This window comes from Halichoerus grypus, chromosome 8 (genome assembly GCF_964656455.1).
Source record: "Halichoerus grypus chromosome 8, mHalGry1.hap1.1, whole genome shotgun sequence".
Lineage (NCBI taxonomy): Eukaryota > Metazoa > Chordata > Mammalia > Carnivora > Phocidae > Halichoerus > Halichoerus grypus.
Window position 1 is genome coordinate 116,102,546 of NC_135719.1, and position 27,975 is coordinate 116,130,520.

Below are 27,975 nucleotides of genomic sequence, written 5' to 3' on the forward strand. Positions count from 1 at the left end.
CCATCCGTCTCCAGAACTGTTTTCATCTGGTGAAACTCAAACTCCCCCCCCCATTCTCCCTCTCCCCCCAGCCCCTGATAGCCAGGGGTCTACTTTCTTGGTCTGTGAAATCGCTGCTGCAGGTACCTTAAATGAGTGGCATCATGTAGGATTTGCCCCTTTGTGACTGACTTCCTTCACTCCGCATAACATCTTCAGGGTTCATCCATGTTGTAAGATGTGTCAGAATGTCCTTCCTATTTAGGGCTGAATAATATTCCGTTGCATGTATGTATAACCCACATTTTGTTTATCTGTTCATCTGCAATGACTGGTTTTAAGCAGAGGAGTGGCAAGGTCTGTCTCTGCAGTGAGCTGCCAGCCATTGATGTGCCACAGTCTATCATTTAATTTGCTACAACGAGAAAGAAAATTGTTTCCTCTGGAGAAAGGAACGTAACTCCATGTAGGGGTCTAAAGTCAGTCTTGAGCCAACAGACTGTTGAATGGAGAGCGTTAAACTTGTCACGTGGAGGGCTTTTAAAGACACAGACCTCTGATCTACCTGCGGAGTTTGACGCAGTATGTTTGCAGTTGGGCCTGACTGAGAATTTGTATTTCTAGCCCTTGCAGCCCAGGGGATGCTGCTGCTGCCGGTCCCGGGGCCATACTTTGAGAACCAGTGTTCTGTGGTATTAAACTTGGCATTTTACTTTCATCTGACTATCAGATTAAAATAAAATATTTTCCTAGAATGATTTATTTGATTCACTGAAATTTGTTTTAATTACTATTGAATGTAGTGGATGTGCTTTGATAAATTCTTTTAAATAGTATTTATCATGTTTTTGTCCTATTGTGATAGGTGTGAGTCCGTCAATGTGACGGATTTTAAGTCAAGCTGGAGAAATGGGATGGCTTTTTTGGCTGTCATTCATGCCTTGCGACCAGACCTAATTGACATGAGGAGTGTGAAGCAAAGATCCAACAAAGACAATCTGAAAGAGGCCTTCAGAATTGCAGAACGAGAATTTAAAATCCCCAAATTGCTAGAACCAGAAGGTAAAGAAACTTCTTTCTTTTCAAAACAATGTCCAGTGGGAAGTTGGTTTGAAAATGGTATCTATATATAAATGAACAAAACGGCATTATGTTTTAGTCCTAAGGGGTTAAACTTAAACTCTATTAAATTTCATGAAATTAGGAATTCCTACCTATTTGTTAACCTCCGTAATTGCAGGGATGACATGACAGCTGAAAGCAAAGAGTGCTGTTATTGGGAATAATTTGAGTCTTCGTCTTAATTTTCTTTCATTGTGTTCTATATTGTGTTCCCTTGATTCTGTTATTCTGTTCTAAAATCTCTCAAGTAAATCCACTGAGTGAACGAATTTCTCCTCTCCACTCCCTCCCCCTCAGTAAAGCTGACCTCCCATGAGGATAGAAACTGCCTTTTCTGTTTCTCCCTCTGTGGCGGCCTCCGCTTTGCCATGATTATGCTCAATACATCGTGTTGGATTGTGAACAACGACAGCAAAATCCTAAGTACTGGTTACATTCGAAGAGATAATTATGTTAACTTCATAAAATTAAGATTAAAGTGATTTACTTCTTTGGTATATGTGCTGCCAAGGCGAGCACATGATTTACTTCTTTGGAAAAGCACTTTACTTTGGGTTGGATTGTTTCGTAATTTACCGAAGCTTGTTAAAAATCCTAGTAAGGTCATAAAAGAGGTATGTAGGATTAGTGAAGATTATAATGAACTAACAGATTAAGAGATACGAATTCTAGTCTCAGATCTTTAACCAGGGGTGTGTAGGTAAATGTGTGACCGGCTCTACAAAACAACGTGTGTGTGCACGAGTACAGGTCTGTTATTAAAAATAGTACTAATATAAAGCACATACAGCACATAGTTTCAATAATAATAAAATATATGTTACACTTTATTATAAATTCCATATAACCCCAAAATACTTTTGTTGATTTTCACCAAACTCCTGTACCCATCTGCAGCCAACTTATGGTTGCAGCTGCTGGACATGTATAGTTCTGACATGAATGTTAGTGGATAACTTCCTTTATGATCACGAGTAAGCACGACAGCAAAGAAGTCTGTCACAACTTCATTTGTTCTTCAACAACGTGAATGAGTTTTTTGCTGAATCAGTCCTGGAAGAATATTTCCTCAATTTTTTTGCACTGTGTGTAATTTAACAGCTCTAAACAGGACATACTTTTGGGGTGCCTGGGTGGATCAGTCGGTTAAGCGTCTGCCTTCAGCTCAGGTCATGATCCCAGGGTCCTGGGATTGAGCCCCGCATCGGGCTCCCTGTTTGGCGGGAAGCCTGCTTCTCCCTCTCCCACTCCCCCTGCTTGTGTTCCCTCTATCGCTGTGTCTCTCTCTGTCAAATAAATAAATCAAAAATCTTAAAAAAAAAAAATAAACAAGACATACTTTCAAGTTTAACTTACATTATTAACATTTTCTCCATCCCTTTCTTCATAATCAACAAAACAAGAAATCAAGCCCGCATTTGCTGATTTGTGTGTGTTTGTGAGGTTTGAACATTACCACCATGGCCGATTCCAGTGAGAAGTCACTGAATGCAGAGTAGGAAAAGATGTGCAATCCTAACACACCATTAGGTATTATTTTTTCTATCATACAAGTACAATAGAGGTAAATAACCTCAAGAGCATAGGTAATAGTAAAATGTAGTAAAATAGTTGGGAAGTGGTGAGTTTTGAGTATCTATTACCTTTATTTATATATATGTATATTTTAGGATTTTATTTATTTGAGAGAGAGACAGAGATAGTGACAGAGATAGCAAGAGAGAGCATGAGCGAGAGGGGAGGAAAGGGAGAAACAGGCTCCCCGCTGAGCCCCGACATGGGGCTCCATCCTAGGACCCCGGGATCATTAACTGAGCTGAAGGCAGACGCTTAACCATCTGAGCCACCCAGGCGCCCCTAATATATTTTTTTGATTGTGTGTTTATACAATTTAATTTTTAATGCTGGCTATGTTTAACAACCAGCTTATAAAAGTGCTGAAAATCCAATAATCAGCTCTCTTAAGCTGAGCCATTTGGCTCCAAAATACCACTAAGTGATTGTGGCTTTGTCACTTAACTTTTTGGTTGTATACGGCTTTATTGTGATGTCATTCACATACCATACAATTTACCCATTTAAGTGTACAATTCAATAGTTTTTTAGTATATTGGTGAAATGTTGCAACCATCATCATTATCAATTTTAGAACCTTTGCATCATTCCAAAAATAAACCCCATCCCATTAGCAATCCATCCCTATTTCTCCCCACCTCTTCCAGCCTCTAAGACACACACACACACACACACACACACACACACACACACACACACACACACACGCATGCATGCACACACGCACCCAGCCCTGGCAACCACTAATTCTTTCTCTTTCTATAGATTTACTAAGTCTGGACATTTCACATAAATGTAGTCTTTTGTGACTGGCTTCTTTACCTTAGCATAATCTTTTCAAAGCTTATCTCTGTGGCAGCGTCTATCAGGACTTCATTCCTTTTGTTTTTAATAGGCCTTATGTTTTAGAACAGTTTTAGGTTTACAGAAAAATTGGAAAGAAGATCTAGTAAGTTCCCATGAAGTTTTCCCTATTGTTGACATATTAGTACAGTACATTTGTTATCATTAATGAACCAAAATTGATATATTTTTATACTTTATTCACGTTTCTTTAGTTTTTCCCTGATGCTCTTTTTCTTTTTAGGATCCCATCCAGAATTCTACCTTACATTGAGTTTTCACGTCTTTTTTGACTGCTGTTGACTGTGACAGTTTCTTAGAGCTTTTTGTTTTGATGACCTGACAGTTTTGAGGATTACTGGTCATGTATATTGTAGAGTACCCCTTTCCTGGATTTGTGTTATGTCTTTTCTCTTATTAGATTAGGGTTATGGGTTCTTTGGAGGAAGACCACAGAGTTGTAAAGTGCCATTCTTAATCACATCGTATCAGGGGAACATGCTGTCAACATTATATCACTGGTGATGTTAACTTGATCACCTGGCTTTGTCAGGTTTCTCCCTTGTGAAGCTAGTTTTTGTTTCCCTCTTCCTGTGTTGTTCTCTTTGGAGGGAAGTCACTGTGCATAGCCCAAACATAGGAGAGTTATGCTCACTCTCCTCGAGGGCAGGTTATCTACGTAAATTATTTACACTTCTTTTGCAGGAGCTATGTCTGTTCTCTCCCGCGTTTATTCATTTATCCAACCATTGATTTATATCAGTATGGGTTTATGGACATTTTATTTTATACTTTGGGTTGTAATCTAATATTATTTTGTTTTATTTCTCAAATTAAAAAAGATTTTTTCAGCTCAAAGTTTTTTAGCCTCTGGGAGCTCTTTCAGCTAGCTCCTGTGCTTCTTTGACATAGCCCCATCCATGTGGTGTTTCCTTGTTGTTTTTGAGCACATCCTTATTTTCTGGCACTACAGGACGCCCCAGGCTCACCTTGTACATTTCCTACCCCAGGCCTGCGATCAGCCCTCTCTCCAAGGAGCGCTGGTTGGAGAATGGCATTAGAGGATAAGATCTGGGAGCTAACTGTGCTCTTTGCTTTGATTCTTAGCCTTCTTGGGCCTCAGTTGAATTAGGGGATGTTTCTACATAAGAGTTAGCCTAATGATTCCAAATTTTTATATATTAAGTTTGTCATTATGTTAGTTTCAGGTGGCTTATTATTAATTCTTCTTGTTAACTTTCCTCTCCTTGTTTTTCCTTCCTTCCCATTTCTTCCTTTCTTTGTCTTTTCTCTTTCCTTTATGGCTTTTCATTATCTTTTTTTCTTTTCTTTGTTTTTCCTCATGTTTTGTTCTATCCCCTTTTCTGATTACTGGGTTTCTTTCTTTTCTTTTCTTTTTTTTTTTTTTTAGTACTTTTCTCCTACTGTGATTCTCTAAATCTTTATTAGTATAAAATATTTTCTCTGGTTCAGTATGTGAAAATAACTAGGCAAATAATGTAATAGACAGTATAAAAAGGCAAATTTCCACTGTATAAATGATTGCCGATAATTCATTTTAAATGGCTTAAATAATAGCTTAAAATGTTAAGTACATCATGATTATTTATGCAAACCAAATTCTTTTGTCATATTTGAATAAGATAATTATCTTTTGACAATTTTATTAAAACATTTAATCACAATGCATAGCTGTATATACAATAAAGTTTTCATTTTTATTTTTTTAAAGATTTTATTTATTTATTTGACAGAATGAGACACGGCGAGAGAGGGAACACAAGCAGGGGGAGTGGGAGAGGGAGAAGCAGGCTTCCTGCTGAGCAGGGAGCCCGATGTGGGGCTCGATCCCAGGACCCTGGGATCATGACCTGAGCCGAAGGCAGACACTTAATGACTGAGCCACCCAGGCGCCTCTACAATAAAGTTTTTAAAAAGAAACATCTAGTTAAGTCAGTCTAATTATTTTATGTATCTCTTGATTTACTTTTTTAAAAAAGATTTTATTTGTGAGAGAGAGAGAGAGAAAGAGAGCTCAAGCAGGGGGAGCAGGCAGAGGGAGGAGCAGGCAGAGGGAGAACCAGGCTTCCCGCTGAGCAAGGAGCCCCATGCGGGACTCAATCCAGGATCCTGGGATCGTGACCTGGGCCCAAGGCAGATGCATAGCCAACTGAGCCACCCAGGCGTCCCATACTTTTACTTTTCTACTTATACTTTTTTTTCGGTTAAAGAATAACTCAGTTCTTAGGGATGCTTCCTTTATTGAAACTCCACCCCTGCCTTTTTATTGATACCTTTTGTATGTTTACTGTCTCGAATTTTATTATTTGGATATAGATTAGATTCATGTTCTTCCTCAGCCTACTTAGAACAGTCATTGGGCCCAGTAAACACATTTGCTAAAGCATGCATAATGTGTTATATTCGTTTGTTGTTTGTTTTTCTCCTAACAGTAAGCTCCTTGAGGGGCAGATAATGTCTTAAGGTATCTAGCATCTACTCAAGTGTCTAGCATTCCCTTGTTGAATGAATAAAGTGATGAAACATACAGCTCCTAAGGGCAAGAACTCGGCCTTACCTATCTTGCTTGTGATCTGCATTTGTTGGCTCTCTATAAATATTTGATGAATTTATTTTAACTGAATTAATAAATAAACACAGAAGATTTCCTTTTCAATATCTTCCTGGTTGTTTTGGCAACATACTAAAAGACATCCCAAAATTATGTGTTCATTTTGTCTGTAGTGTATTGATCGCTTCTTTGTGATTTTGTGATCTACCTAATTTATTATAAGTCTGGAGAAGTTCTGCATTTAAGGAATTTATAATATTTTTGCTTTGTTTAATTCAGCATTTTCCAAATTTATTTCACCATGGACTTCGTTAATGCACCACAAGGATTGACCCACAGAAGGCTCTCAGTAAATATATTTGTTCCACGAATGAACAAATAAAATCTTGTGGATGTCTTGAGTAAGTCTGCCATACAACATATGCTTTTGTCTGTCAGAGAGAGAGAGAACATAAACAGGGAGAGTGACAGGCAGAGGGGAAGGGAGAGGGAGAAGCAGGATCCCCATTGAGCAGGGAGCCCGATGCGGGGCTCCATCCCAGGACCCTGGGATCACGACCTGAGCTGAAGGCAGATGCTTAACCGACTGAGCCGCCCAGGCGCCCCAACATATGCTTTTGGAAATGCTTCACTGAACACTTGCTGAGACCGGTGTGACAGGAATGGATTCCAGTCGCTCTGTGTTCCTACAGTTTCCTCTCCTGGAGGAGTTTCCGTATCGTGTCTCTGGAAGGAGGAAGGCTGTATTGTCTCCTTTCCACCCTCCCTACTGAGGGCCTTACACGGACAACATGTAAGGTGGAAATTGAGGCTGTGTGTGTACTACTGGCAGGATTCAACTCAGCTCTGTTTGCCTGTGGATCTAAGCTCTGAGCCACCGCACGGACTTGGGGCAAGGGCCGCCGACCAGAGATTGCGCGGCCGCTTAACTACTTTGGTTCATTTCAAGGCTGTCTTATGGCAGAGCCTGTTCTTGTGTAGTCATTACAGAAAATCACATCTATAGCTGATTGATAGTGTGGCACCTCTTGCAGATGTGGATGTTGTGAATCCTGACGAAAAGTCAATCATGACCTATGTGGCGCAATTTCTACAGTATTCGAAGGATGCAGCGGAGACTGGAGATAAAGCTCAGGTGTGTCCTTATAAGTATGACTCAAGAGCATTTTTGTTGTACCCTACTAGTGGCTTAATTTTTAAAACTGAGGTACAATTTGCATATAGAGCTTCAAACTGCAGTTCTATGAGTTTTGACAAATGCATACACCCATGTAAACCATGCCCCAGTCATGATGTAACACATTTCTGTTATCCAGAATGTTCCACTGTGCCTCTCTCCTGTCTGTACCCCCCACCCTGGGCAACCGGTATTCTAATTTCTTTCACTGTAGATTAGTTTTGCCTGTTCTTCAAAATTTTTAAGTTAAAAGTGGTAATTAATTAAACTTTGCTGAATTATCTAAAATAACTTTTACATAGGCACCCTGTAAGACAAATTAAGTTTAGCAGGCTTTTGAAAAATTCTAGAGCTATCTAATTTTTGTCTATTTTAATTTTAACAGCTTTTTGAGATATAATTCACATGCCATGAAATTAAACCATTTAAAGTCCACAATTCAGTGGTTTTTGGTATATTTACGTAGTTGTGCAATCATCACCACCATCTAATTTTAGCATATTTCCATTTTACCTGTCTTTGACTACATGTAACTGGGATTGTATAATCTATAAAAAATGGAAGCAGTGTGTTCTACTCTTCATCGTTGTTTGTTGTGGTATGCTTGAATCACTATCAGATTGCAATTTGATTATTCAGTTTTTTCCTTTGACTCTCAGTCAGGTACACAAAATATTGTGGGTGCAAATTTCATAAAAATCAGTGAGATGCAAATAAACACATATTCTGCTACTGTGGAGATAAATGAGTGCTGTGAATTTAGTAAAGTGTTTTTGAATATTATTTTAATATGTATTTAAACTACTTCCTCAGACATGTTTACATGCAGTCATATTGTCGCATTTTATGTGACAAATTTAGGCCTATGTTTTTCCAACTGTTACGTTTGAGGCACCACACCAGATTTGTTGCTGACTCTGGAACAGAGACTCATGCTGGGACGCAAGCGTATAATTCAGTTCACTTATTTCTGACCTGCTGGGGAGCTACTCTTTTCTAATTAATTTTCTTATTAAAAAATAAAATGAAAAATTCAACTGTCCATGAAATCAGATGCAAAAATATATAGAAAACACTCCTGTTTAATAGAAAGAGAAGAGTAAATGAAGGTTAAAGGAGAATGGAAATAAGATGTAACATCTTTGGCTTTATCCTCTGGCAGTAAATTTTGCTTTCAAATGTAAGCAAGCAAGAATCTAAGAAAAAATAGTTGTTGCTCACATCCACAGGATAGCCGAACCAAAACCTTTAGTAGCGTTATTTTCAGGGTCTTTAAAATGCTCAAGATATTTTTGATGTCAGTGTATTTGGGTGTGAATAGCTCTTGAATTAACCCATATTTAGAGGTATTAGAAAGCAGTATTCTGAAATGCCTAATATAAATGAGTAATTTAGAATAATGTTCTCTAAAATTGAGGAATAATAGAAATGGATAAGCAAAAAAAAAAATAGGGGCTTGCTTGCCTTGTCTCTTTAGCACATTATGTTCAGGTGCTAGTTTCAATCCATTTTAAAATTTAAGGTGTTATGTGCACAAGCAAAATTCCTTTTTGGCGCCATGAGTCATTGGTGTGTAATGATTGCATTATTTCACTAATGTTTGAAGTTGTTAATTTTATTGTTAAAAAAAAAATCTCCAAGTCTATTTAGGGTAGAGTTTTAAATGTGTGTGTGTTTGTGTGAATTTTAGGGAACGATGAAAGATGCTGTGGTCTGGTTAACTCTACAAGAGAAAAAACTTCAGGAAGTCCTAAAGGATTCAGAAAACGAGACCTACTCTAAAAAGTATGAAGTAAGTATGACTTTAAACAGCAATTTATTTGTAACTCACTGTTAGGGAAGAGTAGGATGCTTTTGGAAAAAACATCTTTCAGGGTAATTATTTAAACGCTAAACAAATGCCAGGTTTTAGCATCGAGTTCTAGGACAGTGCTTCTCATATTCTGATGTGCGTGTGAATTACCTGGGCAGTCTCGTTAAAGTGCGGATTCTAATTCAGTAGTTCTGGGTGGGGCCTGAGACTCTGCATGTCCAGCAAGCTGCTGGGTGGTGCTGACGCCTGGTCCTCCGGGTACTTTGAATAGTAAGCTTTTAGAACGGGGCGTGGCAAACTGGTCTGTGGGCCCCATCATCAGTTTTGTGCATCGGGTGTTACTGGAAGAGAGCCATGCCCACTAAAGTATTGTTCGTGGCTGCTTGGGCCAGAGTTAAGTAGTGGCAATAGCCACCATATGGCCCTCAAACCTAGGACATTTACTATCTCGCCACTTACAGCCAGAGTTTTCCAGTCCCCGGTCTAGAGCAGAAAGAATATTGAATGAAAAAAAGATCAGGAAATCAGAAATGAAGCCAACCCCGAATTATAACAAGATAGGGCCCCAATCAAGGTGTCCTTCGAGGAAAATTGACACGTGTTATTGTCCCCGCGTTTGAACATTTGCTTTGTACTGGCGCCTTGCCGGCCGGCATTTTACCTGCCACAGCATCTTCTGGAGAGTGGTATTGCTGTTCTAGCCTTACAGATGAAGACAAGACTTAGAGGCACGAAGCGACTTGTCTGAGGTCACACAGCTACTGAGAGGTGGAGCTGGGATTTGAGTGAAGTCTGGCTTTGAAGCCCTAGCTCTCTTTATGTCCTGGGGCTTCTCCAGGTTAGGCAGTTGCTTCTTGTACCGTCTTGAAAGAGACTAACAGGAGCCAAGGTGAGGGTTCTTCAGCCCCGTTTCTCAGAACCCACTGTCTCTGCAACTCTGCTCCCCACTAGTCCTCCGTCCTGAATAAAGCAGACACCCTCTCATGTGCCTGCACAGCACTTAACACCTCCAAGCTCTGTTTCCCTGTCTGAGGGAGTTGGACGAATCCAGCCTTTCCAACCGTACCATGCGGCGGATTATGCGACTTGCTGGCAACAGCATCCTTTTTGGTTTAGAGGCGTCAGGGAAGAAAGGGGATGGGACAGTCTCATCTTACTTTCATCTGAACTGCATCAGCTTTTGTGCTTCTTCCATCTCTGTTCTGGCCCAATATGGGTTTTTTTAAAAGATTTTATTTATTTGAGAGAGAGAGAGAGTGCGCTAGCACAAGCAGGGGGAGGGGCAGAAGCAGAGGGAGCGGGACAAGCAGACTCCCCACTGACTGTGGAGCCCGACTTGGGGCTTGATCCCAGAGCCTGGGGATTATGACCTGAGCTGAAGGCAGATGCTTAACCGACTGAGCCACCCAGGTGCCGTTGGCCTGATGTTTTTTACTGACAAGATGCTAAGCGTCCACTGGAAGTGCTTTGCTCACACATATGTCCTTGATTTAGTAATGGACCGCAGATTCAGGTTTCTAAAAAGGCTTTATGAAGTTATTAATGATCAGAAAGAATTACAATAATTATCCCCCGGTTTGCTCGTAAAACTTAATCTTTTAAGTTTTACTTTTAATCTTTTAAGTTTAACTTTTAAGTTAAGTTTTTTAATCTTTTTTAAAAAAAATTATTTATTTATTTTTAAAAGTAAACTCTACTCCAAACATGGGACTCGAGCTCATGACCCCAAGATCAAGAGTTGCGTGCTGTCCCAGCTGAGCCAGCCAGGTGCCCCAACTCATAAAATATAACTGAAAATGCTGTCAATTTTTATGAATAATGTTTGAAATAATATTTATGGAATTGATGACTCTTCAACACTAATATTTCACACAAATCCGAACCAAGGAAAGCTTTATTTATTAAATTTTTGAGGGCAGGGATGAAGTATTTTCTAAGGTCTATATAAAATGACTTGGGAAGAACTGGCTCAAGTGCAGTTAATCACAGACACGTTTACATGTGATCACTGCTACCATATAGTTCTTACTTATACTCATTCTTATTTTGTCGTGAATCCATATTTGGGGAGGACAAACAAACTCACATTTTCCATGTGGCATCATGAGTTGTCCTGTCGAGCTGGGTGACCTGGCCACTCTCTTCCAGTAGAAATCCAACAGTACTGACCCGAGACACAAGCTGTGACCTGTTGTTACTGTGATGGCACTCAGATGATCAGGGTGCACTGATGAAAGACACCAGAGCAGTGAGAGGATCCGGAAGTCAGGGAATTTTACCTTTATCTAAGTAAAAATTTAAATGTAACCTACACCTATAGACCTTAACATAGCGGATTACATTTCAGAAACTGATCTGAAATTTCTGTCTTGAAAATATTTTTCTGATTGTAGAGTCTGCTGTCCTTTTTGGAGTCATTCAATGAAGAAAAAAAGCCCTTTTTGGACATCCTGCCAATAAAAAGGAATCTGGATGAACTGAATGAAGATCAGTTACAGTTGAGAGAAGCCTGGGATGGCCTCACCTACCAGGTTACTGTGTTATATTGATTGAAAGAACATTTTCACGAGGCAGCTTTGTTTGTTGGATGATTACTTTAGACTTCCATGAGGAATTCTGTAAAAGAGTAGATGCTACATTAGAAATTTGGGAGAGTGTTCTTTTATTTTCTCCATGGCCTCATTTGGGTATTGATTGATATTTAATAGGAATTTACAGCATTCTACTTAGAGAAACTGCTTATCCAAAGTTTTTATATTTGCCATCAATGATTGGTTTGCCACAGTAGATTATCCATATTCTGACTGACCTGCAGCCTCATCTCTATGATGGACCAGGGTCATGTGTCACTATTAATAGATGCTTGAAGGGGGTTAGGGACAAGCCTAGAGAGAATGTGTGAAGATGAATGTGTATGTGTGTCTGAATATATCTATATGATTTCAGTTGTTTGCAGTTTATTGAGATTTGTGTTATGACCCACGATGTAGTGCATGTTTTTTTTTTAAGATTTTATATTTATTGGAGAGAGACAGAGATAGCGAGAGAGAGCAGGAGCAGGGAGAAGGAGAAGGAGGCTCCCTGCTGAGCAAAGAGCCCAGCGTGGGGCTCGATCCCAGGACCCTGGGATCATGACCTGAGCCAAAGGCAGACGCTTAACCAACTGAGCCACCTAGGCGTCCTGGATGTAGTGCATGTTGATGTACATACCATTTGCCCTTGAAAAGAATGTGTATTCTGTAGTTATTTGATATAGCATTCTTTCTTTCTTTCTTTCTTTTTTTAAGATTTTTATTTATTTATTTGAGAGAGAATGAAAGAGAATGAGCAGGGAGAGCGGCAGAGGGAGAGGGAGAAGCAGACTCCCCTGCTGAGCAGGGAGCCTGAGTGGGGCTCTATCCCAGGTCGCCGGGATCACAGGATCATGACCTAAGCTGAAGGCAGATAGATGCCCAACCTACTTAAGATAAAGATGGTTGCTAGTGTCAGATTATCTATGTCTTGATTGACATTTTGCTTAGTTTTATCAGTTGCCGAGAGAGGGCTATTAAAATCTATAGAATCGTTCCTTCGATGCTGTCGGATTTTGCTTCATGTATTTGAAAACTTTGTTATTAGTTGTGCACACTTATGATTGTTACCATAATGACACTGATGAATGACACTTTTATTACTATGAAATATTCTTGTTTATCTCTCGTAATACTGGTTTTTTTGATGTCCACTTAATCTGATATCAGTATGATCATTCCAGTCTTATGCTGCCTGTGTGATACATCTTTTTCCTTCATTTACTTTCATTTGAGTCTTTATATTTAAAGTGCATCTCTTATGGGCAGCATATGGTTGGATCTTGCTTTCTTATCCATTATGATGATCTCTACCTTTTAGTTGGAGAGCTTAGTCAGTTAATATTCAATGGAATATTGATATGGTTCAATTTGGGTATACCATTTTACTCTTTTTTTCTGTTTATTCCCTCTGTTTTTTGTATCTCTATTCTTTTCCTGCCTTGCTTTAGATTATGTTAATATTTTTAGAATTTCATTTTAATTTATCTATTGGCTTTTTGCTCTACTGCTTTCTATCGGATTTCTAGTGAGATTACAGTATACATTTAAAAATTATTACAGTCTACAGGGCGCCTGAATGGCTCAGTCGGTCTCAGCTCAGTTCATGATCTCAGGGTCCTGGGATCGAGCCCCACATCGGGCTCCCTGCAGAGCGGGGAGTCTGCTTCTCTCTCTCCCTCTGTGCCCCCTCTATCTCTCTTAAATAAATAAATAAAATCTTTAAAAAAATTTTTTTACAGTCTACTTACACAACTTTTAAGTTATCGTAATTTTTATGTAGAAATCTTGCAATTAGTTTCATTTATTTGTCATTCTTTATGCTCTAGTTTCTTTATATATAAATATATATATATGCCACAAACATATGTTTTAAAGTCCCCAAGACCATGTTATAAATTTTTGCTAAAAATAGTCATACATTTTAAAGAAATTAAGAGAAAAAAATGTCTCTTATATTTATCTAGATATTTATCATTTCCAGTGGTCTTCATTCCTTTCTAGAGGTTTGAGTTTCCATCTGAACTCATTTCCCGTCAGCCTGAAAAAACTTTTTTTTAACTTATAATGCAGGTCTGGTGGAAAAAATTCTCTTAATTTTCTTTGATTTCTGAATGTCTTTATTTTGCCTATATTCTTTTTTTTAAAGGTTTATTTACTTATTTTAGAGAGAGAGGGAGAGAGAGAGAGAGCACGTGCAGGGAGAGGGGCAGAGGGAGATGGAGAGAAAGAATCTCAAGCAGACTCCTTGCTGAGTGTGGAGCTGGATGTGGGGCTTGATCTCATGATCCTGAGGTCATGACCTGAGCCAAAATCAAGAGTTGGATGCTTAACCTACTGAGCCACCCAGGCGCCCTGCCTTCATTCTTTTTTTTTAAACATCTTTATTGATGTATAATTTACACACCATACAATTCATTCATTTTAAATGGATAAGTTAAATGATTTTTGGTGAATTTACAGAGTTGCAACAGAGATTTTATGGTCTACAAGTCAAAAATACTCTTTGGCCCTGGAAAAGTTTGTCGATCCCTGCTCAAGCCTCTTGGCTGTCAGGAGTGCTAGCCTGTTCTCAGAATACATGTTTCACATCAGTTATGAAGGGTGTTAAATAGTCTGGTAGCTTAAAAGAGCCACCCTCTCCGAGTACCTAATTTGGGAGACCTGGCATAGCTCCAGAAACCTTCCCATCAAGTGTCAGGGCTCATTGCATCCCCAGCTCGTGTTCTTATCACAGCTTTGAAACTGACCCTTGCAAAGGGCAGGAGCTTTCGGTTACAAGTGCTCAACAAAATGGAAGGAGAGGAAGAAGATACTGTCTGTAGAGTTCACGATGTTCCAGGCCACAAAGACCTGGCCTAATTTTACTGAATATAATTTGGCAAAAGTACCCACAATAATGAGAAAAACCATTAAAAAAAACTATTTTGCAAGAGTAAGTGCCACAAATTGATCATAGCTTGAAAATCCATTCCTTAGTTGGATATAATACAGCTTGTTGTCTTGGTGGGCAAAGGAGACATTAATTTTAAAGTCGTCAGGTGTGTAAAAGTCAATACCATCCAGGCAGTTTCTGGTTCAGTTGTTTGAGCACACAGTTACCTCAGAGCACCACAGTAAATGGTTTCATTTTAAGCCAGCTATGCAAAATAGCAATATTCTGTTACTTTGACCTGACAAGATCAGGGCAGACCACATACAAATTTTCATCCAAATACAAAAGTAATTTCCAAAACTAAGAAAGTAGTTTTTTGCTATGGTAAGTGAGAAAGAAGAGAAATAAAAGGTAAATATCATCTTCTATCTTTCCCCTTCTGACCTTTACAGAGGGTACAGCTCCCAGGCAGAAAGCACACGTTCTGTTCCATCCAAAATGTATGCAGCTTTCTTTCAGTTGTGAAAAGATCATCAGTTGAATTAGAGCTATTGTTCTTAGACTCTCTTTAACTCAGTCATGTATCAACTTTCTGACTTCTTTTATTTTGGCAAATGCACAAATAACTTGGTTATAATGAAAGAACATATTAAAAATTCATAATGGGGTGCCTGGGTGGTCAGTTGGTTAAGCATTTGCCTTCGGCTCAGGTCATGTTCCCAGGGTCCTGGGATTGAGCCCCGCATCAGGTTCCCTGCTAAGCGGGAAGCCTGCTTCTCCCTCTCCTTCTGCTGTTCCTTCTGCTTGTGCTCTCTCTCTCTGTCAAATAAAAAAAAAATGTTTAAAAAAAAATTCATAATAATGAAAATATTTTTTTCATTCTTTTCCAGCTGGAGGCTTAATTGCATATACTTAATGATTTAAAACTGTAGAGTTGCCTTTTGCCATATGTTGTTTGAGAAGATAAACTTGCAAGCAACTAAAGCAAAACAAAATACTACCTGATATTCCTTACATGTGGAATCTTTTAAAAAAAAGTCAAACTACTAGAAATAGCGAGTAGAAAACTGGTTGTCAGGGCTGGGGTTAGGGAATAGAAGTTGGTAAAAGGGTACAAACTTCCAGCTGTAAGTTGAGTAAGGTCACATGATGGCTATTCTTGATTAACACTGCATTAAAGCATTAAAATTTGCTAAGAGAGTTGAATTTAAATGTTCTCACCAAAAAAAAAAAAAAAAAGATGTGAAGTGATTGGATGTGTTAATTAACTAGATAGTGGGAATCCTTCCACAGAGTATATGTGTATCAAATCACCGTGATCTACACTTTAAATATCTTACAGTTTTGTCAATTATACCTCAATAAACCTAAAAAAAAGAGCAAAACAATATGAAAACTATATTTAATGCTTCTAGTTTATGAATAGTTCCATTTGACCTCCTTAAAGGAGCCTAGCTTTTTCCTCATTTAATATCTTTATACTTGGGTATTTGCTCATATGTTTCTTTTTGATATTTGCCTTGCATATGGTGGCACTCAATAAATGTTTTTCAGTCAATTAGTGATGAATCAGATAACCCTATTCTTTTAAAAATGTAATTTTGCTTTTTTTTCCTCTATTTAAAATCAATTTAACTTTAAGAATAGTGGCAATTCATTTAGTAGAACTATAATGGAAAGAGAAATACAGATTTAAAACTCATACTTTTTCTTTTTTTTAAAACTCATACTTTCATTTGAGGAAGTCATTTGAGTGAAACACCTTTTAATTTGTGCTTGATCTTCATGGGGGTGGGTGTCTTTGGAATGAGAATGCCATAAAAACCATAATAGAGCTGTGTGAGTTCAGATCAAAAACCACACTCTTTTAAAAAATTTTTATTTAAATTCAATTAACATATAATGTATTATTGGTTTCAGAAGTAGAGGTTAGTGATTCATCAGTTGCATATAACACCCAGTGCTCATCACATCACGTGCCCTTTTTAATGTCCATCACCCAATTACCCCATCCCCCACCCCCCTCCACTCCAGCAACCCCCAGTTTGTTTCCTATGAGTAAGAGTCTCTTATGGTTTATCTCCCTCTCTGGTTTCATTTTATTTTTTTCCTCTCTGAGTGGTGTGAAGTGATATCTCATTGTAGTCTTGATTTGTATTTCCCTGATGTTGAGCATCTTTTCATGTGTCTGTTAACCATCTTGATGTCTTCGGAAAAATGTCTATTCATGTCTTCTGCCCATTTTTTTAACTGGATTATTGGTTTTTTGTGGTGTTGTTTGATAAATTCTTTATATATTTTGGATACTAACCCTATATCAGATATGTCATTTGCAAATATCTTCTTACATTCCGAAGGTTACCTCTTAGTTTTGTTGATTGTTTCCTTTGCTGTACAGAAGCTTTTTACCTTAAGTCCCATTAGTTCATTTTTCCTTTTGTTTCCCTTGCCTCAGGAATTTAGGAAACAAAACAGGTGAACATGGGCGGGGGGGGGGGGGGGGGGGGGGCGGTGCGGAGAAGAGAGAGAAACAAACCGGGAAACAGACTCTTACCAATAGAGAACAAACAGGGTTGCTGGAGGGGAGGTGGGCGGGGGGATGGGTTAGATGGGTGATGGGGATTAAGGAGGGCACTTGTTGTGATGAGCACTGGGTGTTGTATGTTAAGTGATGAATCACTGAAATCTACACCTGAAGCTGATATTACACTGAATATTAACAAAGTGGAATTTAAATAAAAATTTGAAAGACAAAAAATAATTAAAAATTAAAAAAAAAAAGAATTCCAGGCATCATTGTGTAATCAGTGTTCTTCCAGGGTCTTCCCTGGGCCCTCTCTCTGTCTGGCTCTGTTATATTGCTGACCACAGTTAACTGTAACCATGTACTTTGCTTCCCCCACTAAGGGGTTCAGGCAAGACCTCTGGGTGTTTTTTTTTATATTTATCTGATTGACCCTCAGATGTACAGGGTTGTGTTAAACTTACTCTTCTGTTCACGGCACATGGGTCTGGACAAGGCCCTAATCTAACTTCTATTCACTTTAATTTGTGTTTCTTTCTATACCCATGCCCTCCTTCCATTTCCCTTTCTCCTTAGCCCACTATTGTGATGTGCTTAAGGTGTATCTTTTTGTTTTGTTTTGTCTTGCAAAATACATATTATATTTATGTGTTCATGTATTTTTAAATTGGGTAAATTGATGTTATATGTTATTCTGCTTCTTAAATTTTTGAGCCCATGTATTTAAAGAGCCCCACTGTTCCCATGTGTGCACATCTAATTTGTGTCTAAGTGCTGCACTGTACTCTGTGGTGTGTCCAGTGACCTTCTCCATTCCAGAAGCTTTTTATAGCTCTATCAGCTATTAGCACAGCAGGTTATTAATAAATGTTTGCAGAATGAATGAATGAATGAATCAATCAATCCATCAATCAATGTGGGAGTGAGTTCTGATGGTGCTTAGTGGGGAAAAAATCCAGGTAGAAGGGACAGCAAGAGTGAACACCTTGGGAGTGCAGTAAGTGTTTGGGGAAATAAGTAGTTGATGTTTGTGTGACTCCTGTGCGTGGGGGGAATGGTGGGAAGGCTGAGGAAGCAAGAGGTTCATTTATTTATTTGAGAGAGAGAGAGAGCACGCTCGAGTGGGGGGGGGAGGGGCAGAGGAAGAGGGAGAGAGAATCCCAAGCAGACTGTGCACCGAGTGTGGAACCCGTTGCGTCTCACGACCCTGAGACGACCTGAGCCAAAACCAAGAGTCAGTTGCTCAACCGACTGAGCCACCCAGGTGCCCCTGAAGAAGTAGACTTTGGAAGAGTGTCTACTGAAGCACAGATTTTTGTTTTTTTCAGATTAATGTGTGGAAAACAGAGCTGAATCATGCCTTGCCCTCACCACTGCATCAAATCGAAGCCGGGCTCCAGGAGATAGAGGAGCTTATAGATGAAGACTTGCCAACTTCCCAGGATTATGGTGAAGCCATGGCTCTAATACAAGAAAAAATTACTTTAATCAAGGTTGGAAAATAAAAAAGAAACATGGAAAAAATCTGTGCTTCGTTAGGGACTGTTCTTGAGGAAGACTTTGTCCTAGGGAGAAGGGAAGGAAATATAATGGGTATTTGAGGTTGGTTTAGAACAATTCCCTTGGGGATTTTTGGGAGCCAGAGATACCTTCACTTTCTTCATGGGCATTGTGCTAGTTCAAGCTGGAAACAATAAGGTAGAGTCTAGTAAGTTCTAGAGCAATTGTAAAATCTGACAAAAAGGAGGGAGGAGACTGGTTTAAAATATGAGAGATTGGGTTCTCACTACAGTGGCATGAAGGAATTTGATACGTGACATTTATAGCATGTGAACATACAAGGGAATGGAAAATCCGAAAACAAAAGATTTTGATAATGCTTTTACCAAAGAAACTAGGGTCTGCCTCTCTGTAAAATGTTCCAGTTTAAAGCACTTCCGATGAAAATACTCATTTGCAAAGTTTTAGTTAAAAAAAAAGTAAGGGCTTTATGATTTTTTTTGGAAAATGATGCAGTGCATGCCCAGAGCAAATGAGATTAACAAACCCCCAGTTACAATGTTTGGCAAGAAGTCTGGTTCATGTCATGCTAAATTTCTTTTCAGAATCTGATGGATAAATTTGATTGTCATTTGAATACTCTTCTGGCATTCGAAAGTAGAGATGAACAACATTTACCGCTGGTACCACCTAGGAAATTGGAGGAAATGAAAGGACGGTTTGTAACACCAGCACTTCTCAACTGCTCGTACCATTCATGTTTGAGCACTAACACGAAGCCATGGGGACCAGAAAATTAGAGATTTTTAGATCATTTCTGACAAGTATTTTTGAAATCTTGATGAATAGTACCTTCACATTTTACATAATAGTAATAGTATATCATGCTAACCATACTTGCTCTCTTATTGGATGGTAGGATATGGTGGTGGGCAAAATTCTGGACGTGGAGTCAGGAAATGAGCTCCATATCTGAGTTTTGATAAAGTTAATGTCTTTCTGAGCGTATTTAAATATTTGTAAATACAGGATAATAATAATCACCCTTTTCATGTCTCACAAGGATCCTGGGTGAAATGGGAGGAGGTATCTGAAAGCACTTTGTAAACTCCAAAATACTATAAATAGAGAGATTATTTAATTGATGGTTGTCCACATCATCTCCTCTTTTCTCATCATTCATAAGTAACTTACTAGAATGATAATAAGAGGGTGTTAGCCTTAATAGTGAAAGCTGTCTTAATATATAAATGTTGAAATTATGGTTGCGTTCAGTTACACAAAAGTTTACAAATTTAGTAAAATATTTTGGAGATTAACATTTAGTGTAGGATTTTTTTCAATAGGGGAATCATTTCTTCAGAAAATGTTCTGTTAGATGTTTTCATCTCAGGAATAGTTGTTTTATATTTAGCCACAATGTTTGTTTTACTTTGTTTGTGTGTTTTGTTTTGTTTTGTTTTAAAGAAGATTTGGGGCATCTGACTGGCCTAGTTGGTAGAGCATGTGACTCCTGATTTCAGGGTCATGTTCAAGCTCTACATTGGGCATAGTGTAGCTTACTTAAAAAAAAAGATTTGAGGATACATCTGAGTTCCATGTGTTTAAAATAAAAAGCCAAAGACCCAATATTTTTAGAAATGCCAAATAGATTATCTCGCATTCGGTCAATAATATTAAGTTAAACTCTAAAACCTGCAATATTTTCCAGAATCAACAACATTTCGGGGAAAAAATTCATTCCACGTCTAGAATTTCATTACTATAAGTGCTCAGTTCTTGGTTTGCTGGATGAAGTGAAATTAAAGTTGGATGTTTGGAACATCAAATATGGGAACAAAGAATCTGTGGAATTGTTGCTGGAAGACTGGCATGTAAGCTGTTTTATTTTGTGTCTTAGACAAGTATTTTCAATGTCTGGGAGCTGGGTATGCATTTTTTCCTTGGCACAATTTCCCTTCACCTTTTCAGGTTTTGAGATGGGTTTTCTTGGTAACTTTCATTAGCTTAAAACTGCCTGGAGAACAGAATTGCAGGTAGTCAAATAACAGACAGTGGGAGGAGGAAGGAAGAGAAAACAGCATTATTTACCTCACCAGGGGAGAGTCAGTTAGCCAGGCTAATTAACATAATAGTTAGAAAATGTTTCAACGTTACTTCCATTAACAATTCCAGCTTTCACTTCTTAAATATTTTTTCCCACTCAGATTCATGGTTTCATTCAAAAATTAATTTTTTCTCAGAACATTTTATCTTAGCCTTTCAAGTTGTGAGAGTGGGAAAGAGTACATTTTGTCTTGAGGCTTTTTATGGAGAGGGGGTTTAGCTCTTGCAATTTGTAGGAAAAAAATGTTGCAATGATTTAAATATAAACGTGTTCATTTGTAAATTAAAAGCATCCTAGAAATGTCATTTCTACAGTTAGGATTTATCATTTTTTCTGTTTCCCTCTTTTTGGAATGAGAGACCAAAAAGAAAAATCCAAGACTGTAAGTTTCGGTGCAAAAATTGAAAAACACGATGAAGAGAGATTTATTTACAGTGAATGATTTAAACACTGTACATTCCTGAATAGGAAGCATCATTCTAAATTTGACTAGGTTTTGAATATCTTTCTTTCTTTTGCTTTCTTTGATTTTTCATTTTTCCATTTAAGTAATCATACCATTGGTGCTTAATAAGTATACAATAAATAGAGGAGTTTTTAATTAACTCTGTATTTTTCCATAACAGAATTTGCTTGCATAGGACACATAATTTGACTAATGGTAGTTTCTCAAATGTTTTTGTGTGATGGATGGTATCTATTTATAACATATTCTAGTATGTCTAATAAAAATTATTCAATATTAGTAAAAATGTGCAAAATAAGAGAAACTGATATAAATTATGCAATATTAACAAATATATGAAATAGATTTTGGGGTGTCTGGGTGGCTCAATCATTAAGCGTCTGCCTTCGGCTCAGGTCATGATCCCAGGGTCCTGGGATTGAGCCGCGCATCGGGCTCCCTGTTTGGCGGGAAGCCTGCTTCTCCCTCTCCCACTCCCCCTGCTTGTGTTCCCTCTCTCACTGTGTCTCTCTCTGTCAAATAAATAAATAAAATCTTTAAAAAAAAATTTATGTCTCTATCTGGATATCTTGGCACATTTGTAATAGTAAAAAACTGTCACCGTATTTTTTTTCCTTCCCCCCACCAGAAATTTATTGAAGAAAAAGAGTTCCTAGCTCAACTTGAAACTTCCTTTCAGAGATGTGAAGAAATCCATAAGAATTTAGGTAAAGCTGTACAGTTACTTTTTGATGGAATGACCATTACTTAAAAATAGCATTTTATCTGTTTCATTTACTTTATACCTTAATGTTTTAGGAATTGGTTTTACATATGTGTTTTCTTTGGAAAATCCTTGTGTTCACTTTTAATATTGTCAGAGTACGTATTTATTTCACCACTGTCAATTAATATGCAAATATTTTTCTTACCAGTATGATTTTATTAATAATAAACTGTTTTCTGAGATTACCTTCTTGTTTTGTTAACATTATAGCTGGAGAATATGAGGATATTAGTAAAGAATATACGACGGTGGAATATAATACTTGTACGTATAGAAAAAATATATATAATGTGAAATCCACTCTACAGAAAGTTCTGACATGTTGGGCTACTTATGTGGAAAACCTTCGCTTACTCAAGGCTTGTTTTGAGGAGACAAAGAAGGAACAGATTAAAGAGGTATTTTCAGTCTAATGGTACCTCCTCAATTTTACTTTCTTTCTTTCTTTTTTTTTTTTCATTTTGTTTGGAGATCCTCATTTTCAATCCAAAAATTAGAGGCCAGAGAACAGTAAGTATGACTCTTGGAAAAATTCTTCAAGGTATTGGAAAGAGTTTAGTTTCTTTCTAATATAATTGCCAAAAGGAAGTTTTCTCCTCATTATAGGTATTACACACACACACACACACACACACACACACACACACACACACACAGTGTAGCTTTTGAAAGATACATTGTTAAGTTCTTTGGAAAGAAAATAAAGACCTTGGAGTATTTGATAGCTTATAGATACATTTAAAATAAACTGATATTTTAAAAGTTTTATTTTTCCATTTGGATGAATACCTTTCAGCTCTAAAATTTCCCTGAGTTTCTATAGGAAGAAAATGCAGAATACCTTAAACTTATGTGGAAAGGTATGGAAGAAATTTCAGTGTAATTCAATATTGTTTTCATTTGCTAGTCATGTAATAATCTGTTTTATGATTATTCTCTGAGGTAGTTTTTCTTTCTTTCGTTTTCCTCTGTTGCAAATGGATATAGACAGCCTCTCAGATTAAACATTTTCCAAACAGAAACTAAAGTTACTCAGCTGAAAATGGGCTGTTTATATGAAAGTAAAATTTGTGGTAAGTGTAGGAATGCAAAAAGAATATTTGAGGGGTTAGTGAGTCATTCTTCCTGTCACCTGTAGTGATTCTAGAAATCCAAATCTTTGGATTTCAACACTTCTGTGTTTAAAGATCTTTTTTTTTTTTTAAGTTTTTATTTAAATTCTAGTTGGTTAACATACTGTGTAATATTAACTTCAGTTGTATAATGTAGTGATTTAATGCTTTCATACAGCATCCAGTGCTCATCAGGACAAGCACACTCCTTAATCTCCATCGCCTATTTCACCCATCCCCCGCCCACCTCCCCTCTGGTAGCCATCAGTTTGTTAAGAGTCTGTTTTTTGGTTTCTCTCTCTCTCTCTGTCCCTTAGCTCATTTGTTTCTTAAATACCACATATGAGTGAAATTATATGGTATTTGTCTTTCTCTGACTGACTTAATTTGATTAGCATAATACTCTCTACCTCTATCCATTAAAGATCTTTTATGAAAATTCACATAACTGAGAAAAATAACACATTAAGCCTTGCAGTTCCCAAACTCTGTGCTAAGGTGCCCTGAACTGCCAAAGAGGACTTTCAAGATAATTTAAATTTTGAGGGAGACACAGCAACATCAGTCTGTTGGATACCACGCAGCAAATAACTACCAAGTGGTTTGGACCCGCCTACGTAGAAAATAAGACCTGTAAGATGAATCTTCTGACCTAGGGAATCTATGAAAAAATTACTGAGACATTTAGGGCACTGTGAACTGATAAATGCTTGAGAACCTTTGCTCCGAGTTCATTAACCACTTAGAAAGATAGAACATCAGATGCTTCCTAAAAGTTCAGGACCAGGAGTGATGACAGACAGCTGGTGCCTGCCAATTAGTGATTAGGAATGAAGAGCTAGTCCAACAGGGAAGGGAAGGCTCAGAGTCTCTGCAAGAACCTCACAGTCACTTTTGCTTAGAATCAACCTTAGTAAAGATCTATTATGGGTAATGGAAAGACAAGTGTTATGTCATTAAACTATGTTGCTTCTATGTTGTGTAGGTTCCCTTTGAGACACTATCCCAGTGGAATGTAGAACATACAACTTTAAATGAAGTGGGGAATTTCTTAATTCAAGTCAGTAATGATGAAGTTGGATCATCTATTTCTAAAGAACTGAGAAGGCTGAATAAAAGATGGAGAAAACTTGTTACAAAAACTCAGCTTGTAAGTTTTTTTGTTTTATTTTTGTTTTTGGTAACAGCTTCATCGAGATGTAACTCCCATCCATACAGTTCACTCATTTAAAGGGTGTAACTCAGCGATGTTTAGTATATTCAGAGTTGTGCAGCCATCATGGTCATGAATTTTAGAACATTTTTGTCACCTCCTAAAGAAACTCTGTACCCATTAGCAGTCACTCCCCACTTTCTCCCAGCCTCCCCAGCAGCCACTAATCTACTTTATGTCTCGTAGATTTGCCTATTCTGGATATTTCATACAGATGGGATCATATAACATCTGGTCTTGTGTTTCTTGACTTTTTTTAACTTAGCATGTTTTCAGGGTCCGTCTGTGTTGTAGCATGTATCAGTACTCCATTTCTTTTTATGGCAAATAATAGTCTATTGTATGGATACCCAACATCTTATTTATTCATTGATCAGTTGATGCACATTGGCTTCTTCCCACCTTTTTGACTATTATGAATAATGTTGCTTTGAACATTTATGTACAAGTTTTTGTGTGGACATGTAATGTATAGCTTTCTAGTTGAAATTCATTTACTATTATAGAACAACATTAAGCGTTTCTGCCTACCGATTTCAAGTTCCTTGAGAACATACGCTGAGCTTTATATAGCTTTATAGTTAGGATACATAGTGCCTTATAAAAGCAGACCTTTAATAAACAATTTTTGAACTTAAATGATTAAATTAGTCTGTTTCTTATTCTTAATAATTTGAGACTGAAGTGTTTTTTGGGAAATGCTTATACTTTATAACATTGTTATTAAGTGATAAATCCCAGAATATATCGAATATATTATGTCCAATTATTGTTGGTAATAATATATCTTCACATAAAAAATATGGGCTTTAAATTTCATGACACTTTTTATAGGAGATGAATCTGCCACTTATAAAAAAACAGGATCAACCCAATTTTGACAATTATGAAAATACTCAGCTATCTAAAGAAGAAAAACCAACTGTTGATTTTTCGACAGATATGTCAATAGAACTTCCTGAAAATTATAATCAGAATATAAAGGTAAAATAGTCATATGTTCTGTATTTCATTTGTATATAGAAATAATTTGGCTATTTAAAAAAAATTTTTTTAAGTAGGCTCCACGCCTAGTATGGAGCCCAACTCAGAGCTTGTCCTCATGACCCTGCGACCAAGACCTGTGCTGAAATCAAGAGTCGGATGCTTAACTGACTGAGCCACCCAGGTGCCCCAACTCGGCTATTTTTCTTTTGATAAAACCATATTGTTGAAACAATGGTAAATGTGATTATTGGATAACATTTAACGTATGGTCATTTTCCACTAGAACGCCCAAGTGGATCCCTTCATGAAGGAGCTTTCAGTGTTCAAGTCTGTGTCTCTCACTCGCTGAGGACTTCCACAGACATGCAGAAGCAGCCATGACTTCTGAGCTGTGGAAATGGAGTTGATATTTTCTTCAGATGACTTTTGATTGTGTTCAGAGATTGTCCAGCTTTGGTCTAGCCCCTGGCCTGTGTCTTGCTTCCTTTCTGTACAATGGGGGACAATATAATTTTTATTTCTTGTTTTGTTGGATAATTTGGAGAATGACTTTAGATTATAAACAAGACTATGGAAAAGGAACAAAAAAAATCATACACATGTAAGATATAATACCTGTGATTTGGGAAATGTGCCTCCTTCCAAATAATAATGGATCCAATGTCACTTAAAGTAACTTTTCACTGGCTTTGGCCAGTGGCTATGATGGAGTGCCAATGTTTCCCACCATCAGGAGACCTGATCAGAGAAAATCTTGAAAGATCTGAAATTGTGCAATATGCTTTTAGAATATAAGAATGCAGAATACTATATTCCTCTACTACATTTAAGATACGGTCTGATTAGCAACAACTTTAAGAATGTATCTATCGTGTAAGGTGTAAAGCTGCAGCATAACAACCTGTAGGATACTGAGAGATGATTAATGGGAAAAGGCTTAATTGTGTTGAAACTGGATTCTGAGTCTCTTCTTGGTGATGTTTCACAACTGCTATTGCTCAGAGTTGTATTTAGTTAAATTGTATATTAGTCTTAGAAAGGTCTATAGAGTCATTACCCTAATTTTCTAAACTTTAATCTTTTTATCTGTAAAGTGGAGATGATAGTAACTAAATGGTAGGATGATATTCTCATTAAGAAAATATATGTGAACATGGAGCACCTGGGTGGCTCAGCTGGCTAAGCATATGCCTTCGGCTCAGGTCATGATCCCAGGGTCCTGGGATTGAGGCCCGTGTCGGGCTCCCTGCTCAGTGGGGAGTCTGCTTCTCCCTCTGCCCCTCTCCATGCTTGTGATCTCTCTCTCGCTCGCTCTTGCTCTCTCTCTCAAATAAGTAAATAAGATCTTAAAAAAAAGAAAATATATGTGAACAATTTTTTTACTTTTTAAAGTGATAAATATGATCATAAAGTGCTATTATCATTGTCTGAAAACTAGGTTTTAAGTTACTAAAATATGTTGAATTAGCCATCTTCAGGAAAAAAAGAGATAACTTTTTTTTAACTGAAAATTATTTTGTAATGTAAATGTTGCCATCTTCTTAGTGATAATTTTGAATGTTGTAGGCCGGGGAAGAACATGAAAAAGAAGATGAATTCATAGGGCAATTTAAAGTGGCTGAAGATGTTGAAAAACTCATTGGACAAGTGGAAATCTGGGAGGCAGAAACTGAATCTCTTTTGGAGTTTCTGAGAGATCAGGAGGGTGTAGATGCCTCGGTGGAAGAACACTTGCAGGTATGAGTGTAAAAGTATTATAGATTTCATGGTTGTGGACTTATGTATTAAGATAAATACAAGATTTTAAAGTAAATAGTAATGCGGTGTGCCTGGGTGACTCAGTTGGTTGAGCGTCTGACTCTTGATTTCGGCTCCCGTAGTGATCTCTATCTCGTGGGATGGAGTCCTTCATTGGGCTCTGCGCTCAGTGGAGAATCTCATTGAGATTCTTTCTCCCTCTCCCTCTGCCCCCCCACCCACACTCACTCTCTCTATTTTTAAATAAATAAATAAAATCTTAAAAAAATGTAAATAGTAATAGGACTATTGTTTGAATTTTCTTCATTCAGACTTTTAAAAATTGTATGGATTGTCATCCCTGGATCATTTGCTGAGATTTTGCTTGAAGACAGAGGATAGATTAGGAGACCACTAATAATAGCTATGACTTTCAATTCTTGAACTAATTTTCCTAGCTACAGAATGGAAATTAAAATATTCTCTTGTTTCCAAGGGCAATGAGGAGATGAGTAAGGATATGTTAGATAGGTCAGTGCAGTGTGAGTATAAGAGATTATACAATCTATGCTTTGAAAGCTCACCCACATCGCTTCTCAGGCTTTCGGCTAAGATCAAGTGTGAAAGCTCACCCACTGATTAAGCCACTTTCCCTTCCTTCCCTGATGCAGGGAGGGTGACGGATATTGTTAAAACCTTTCTGTCTTTATTCTCTGGCAGTTCGGCTCATTGAAAAGCAATGAGGCAAGAGTGTGTTTTAATTCATTCAGTTCTCCTGGGAAAGAAGTTACAGTTGAGGTTTTTACTGAGTTCCAGCTCAGCTATAAAACTTATGGAGCATGTCATAAATTACAACAAGGTGGAAAGTTCCTGGAATAAAGGAATATTTATGTAATTCTTTTAAATCCACATTTCTGAAAGGTGTATATATAGCATTTTGTGTTTTCATGGTTTATAAGAATGGTATTTTTTATTGCTTTGAAAGTATTATATATGCATACCTGTGCCATCTGTCAGTGCTTTTATTTATTATTTTT

At 37.6% G+C, this 27,975-nt stretch overlaps 1 protein-coding gene across 6 annotated transcripts in view; it reads left to right on the forward strand.

Annotated features, from left to right (window-relative positions):
• Positions 1 to 27,975, forward strand: part of SYNE2 (spectrin repeat containing nuclear envelope protein 2) — a 315,251-nt gene that overhangs the window by 83,573 nt on the left and 203,703 nt on the right. For all 6 annotated transcript variants that reach the window (XM_078053796.1, XM_078053797.1, XM_078053799.1 and 3 more), the window contains exons 8-19: positions 845 to 1,041; positions 7,126 to 7,226; positions 8,959 to 9,060; positions 11,475 to 11,612; positions 18,379 to 18,543; positions 19,156 to 19,268; positions 20,262 to 20,424; positions 21,752 to 21,830; positions 22,100 to 22,287; positions 23,987 to 24,151; positions 25,049 to 25,198; positions 26,768 to 26,938. In XM_078053796.1, the coding sequence (XP_077909922.1) occupies positions 845 to 1,041; positions 7,126 to 7,226; positions 8,959 to 9,060; positions 11,475 to 11,612; positions 18,379 to 18,543; positions 19,156 to 19,268; positions 20,262 to 20,424; positions 21,752 to 21,830; positions 22,100 to 22,287; positions 23,987 to 24,151; positions 25,049 to 25,198; positions 26,768 to 26,938 (1,732 nt within the window). The remainder of the gene's footprint in view (positions 1 to 844; positions 1,042 to 7,125; positions 7,227 to 8,958; positions 9,061 to 11,474; positions 11,613 to 18,378; positions 18,544 to 19,155; positions 19,269 to 20,261; positions 20,425 to 21,751; positions 21,831 to 22,099; positions 22,288 to 23,986; positions 24,152 to 25,048; positions 25,199 to 26,767; positions 26,939 to 27,975) is intronic.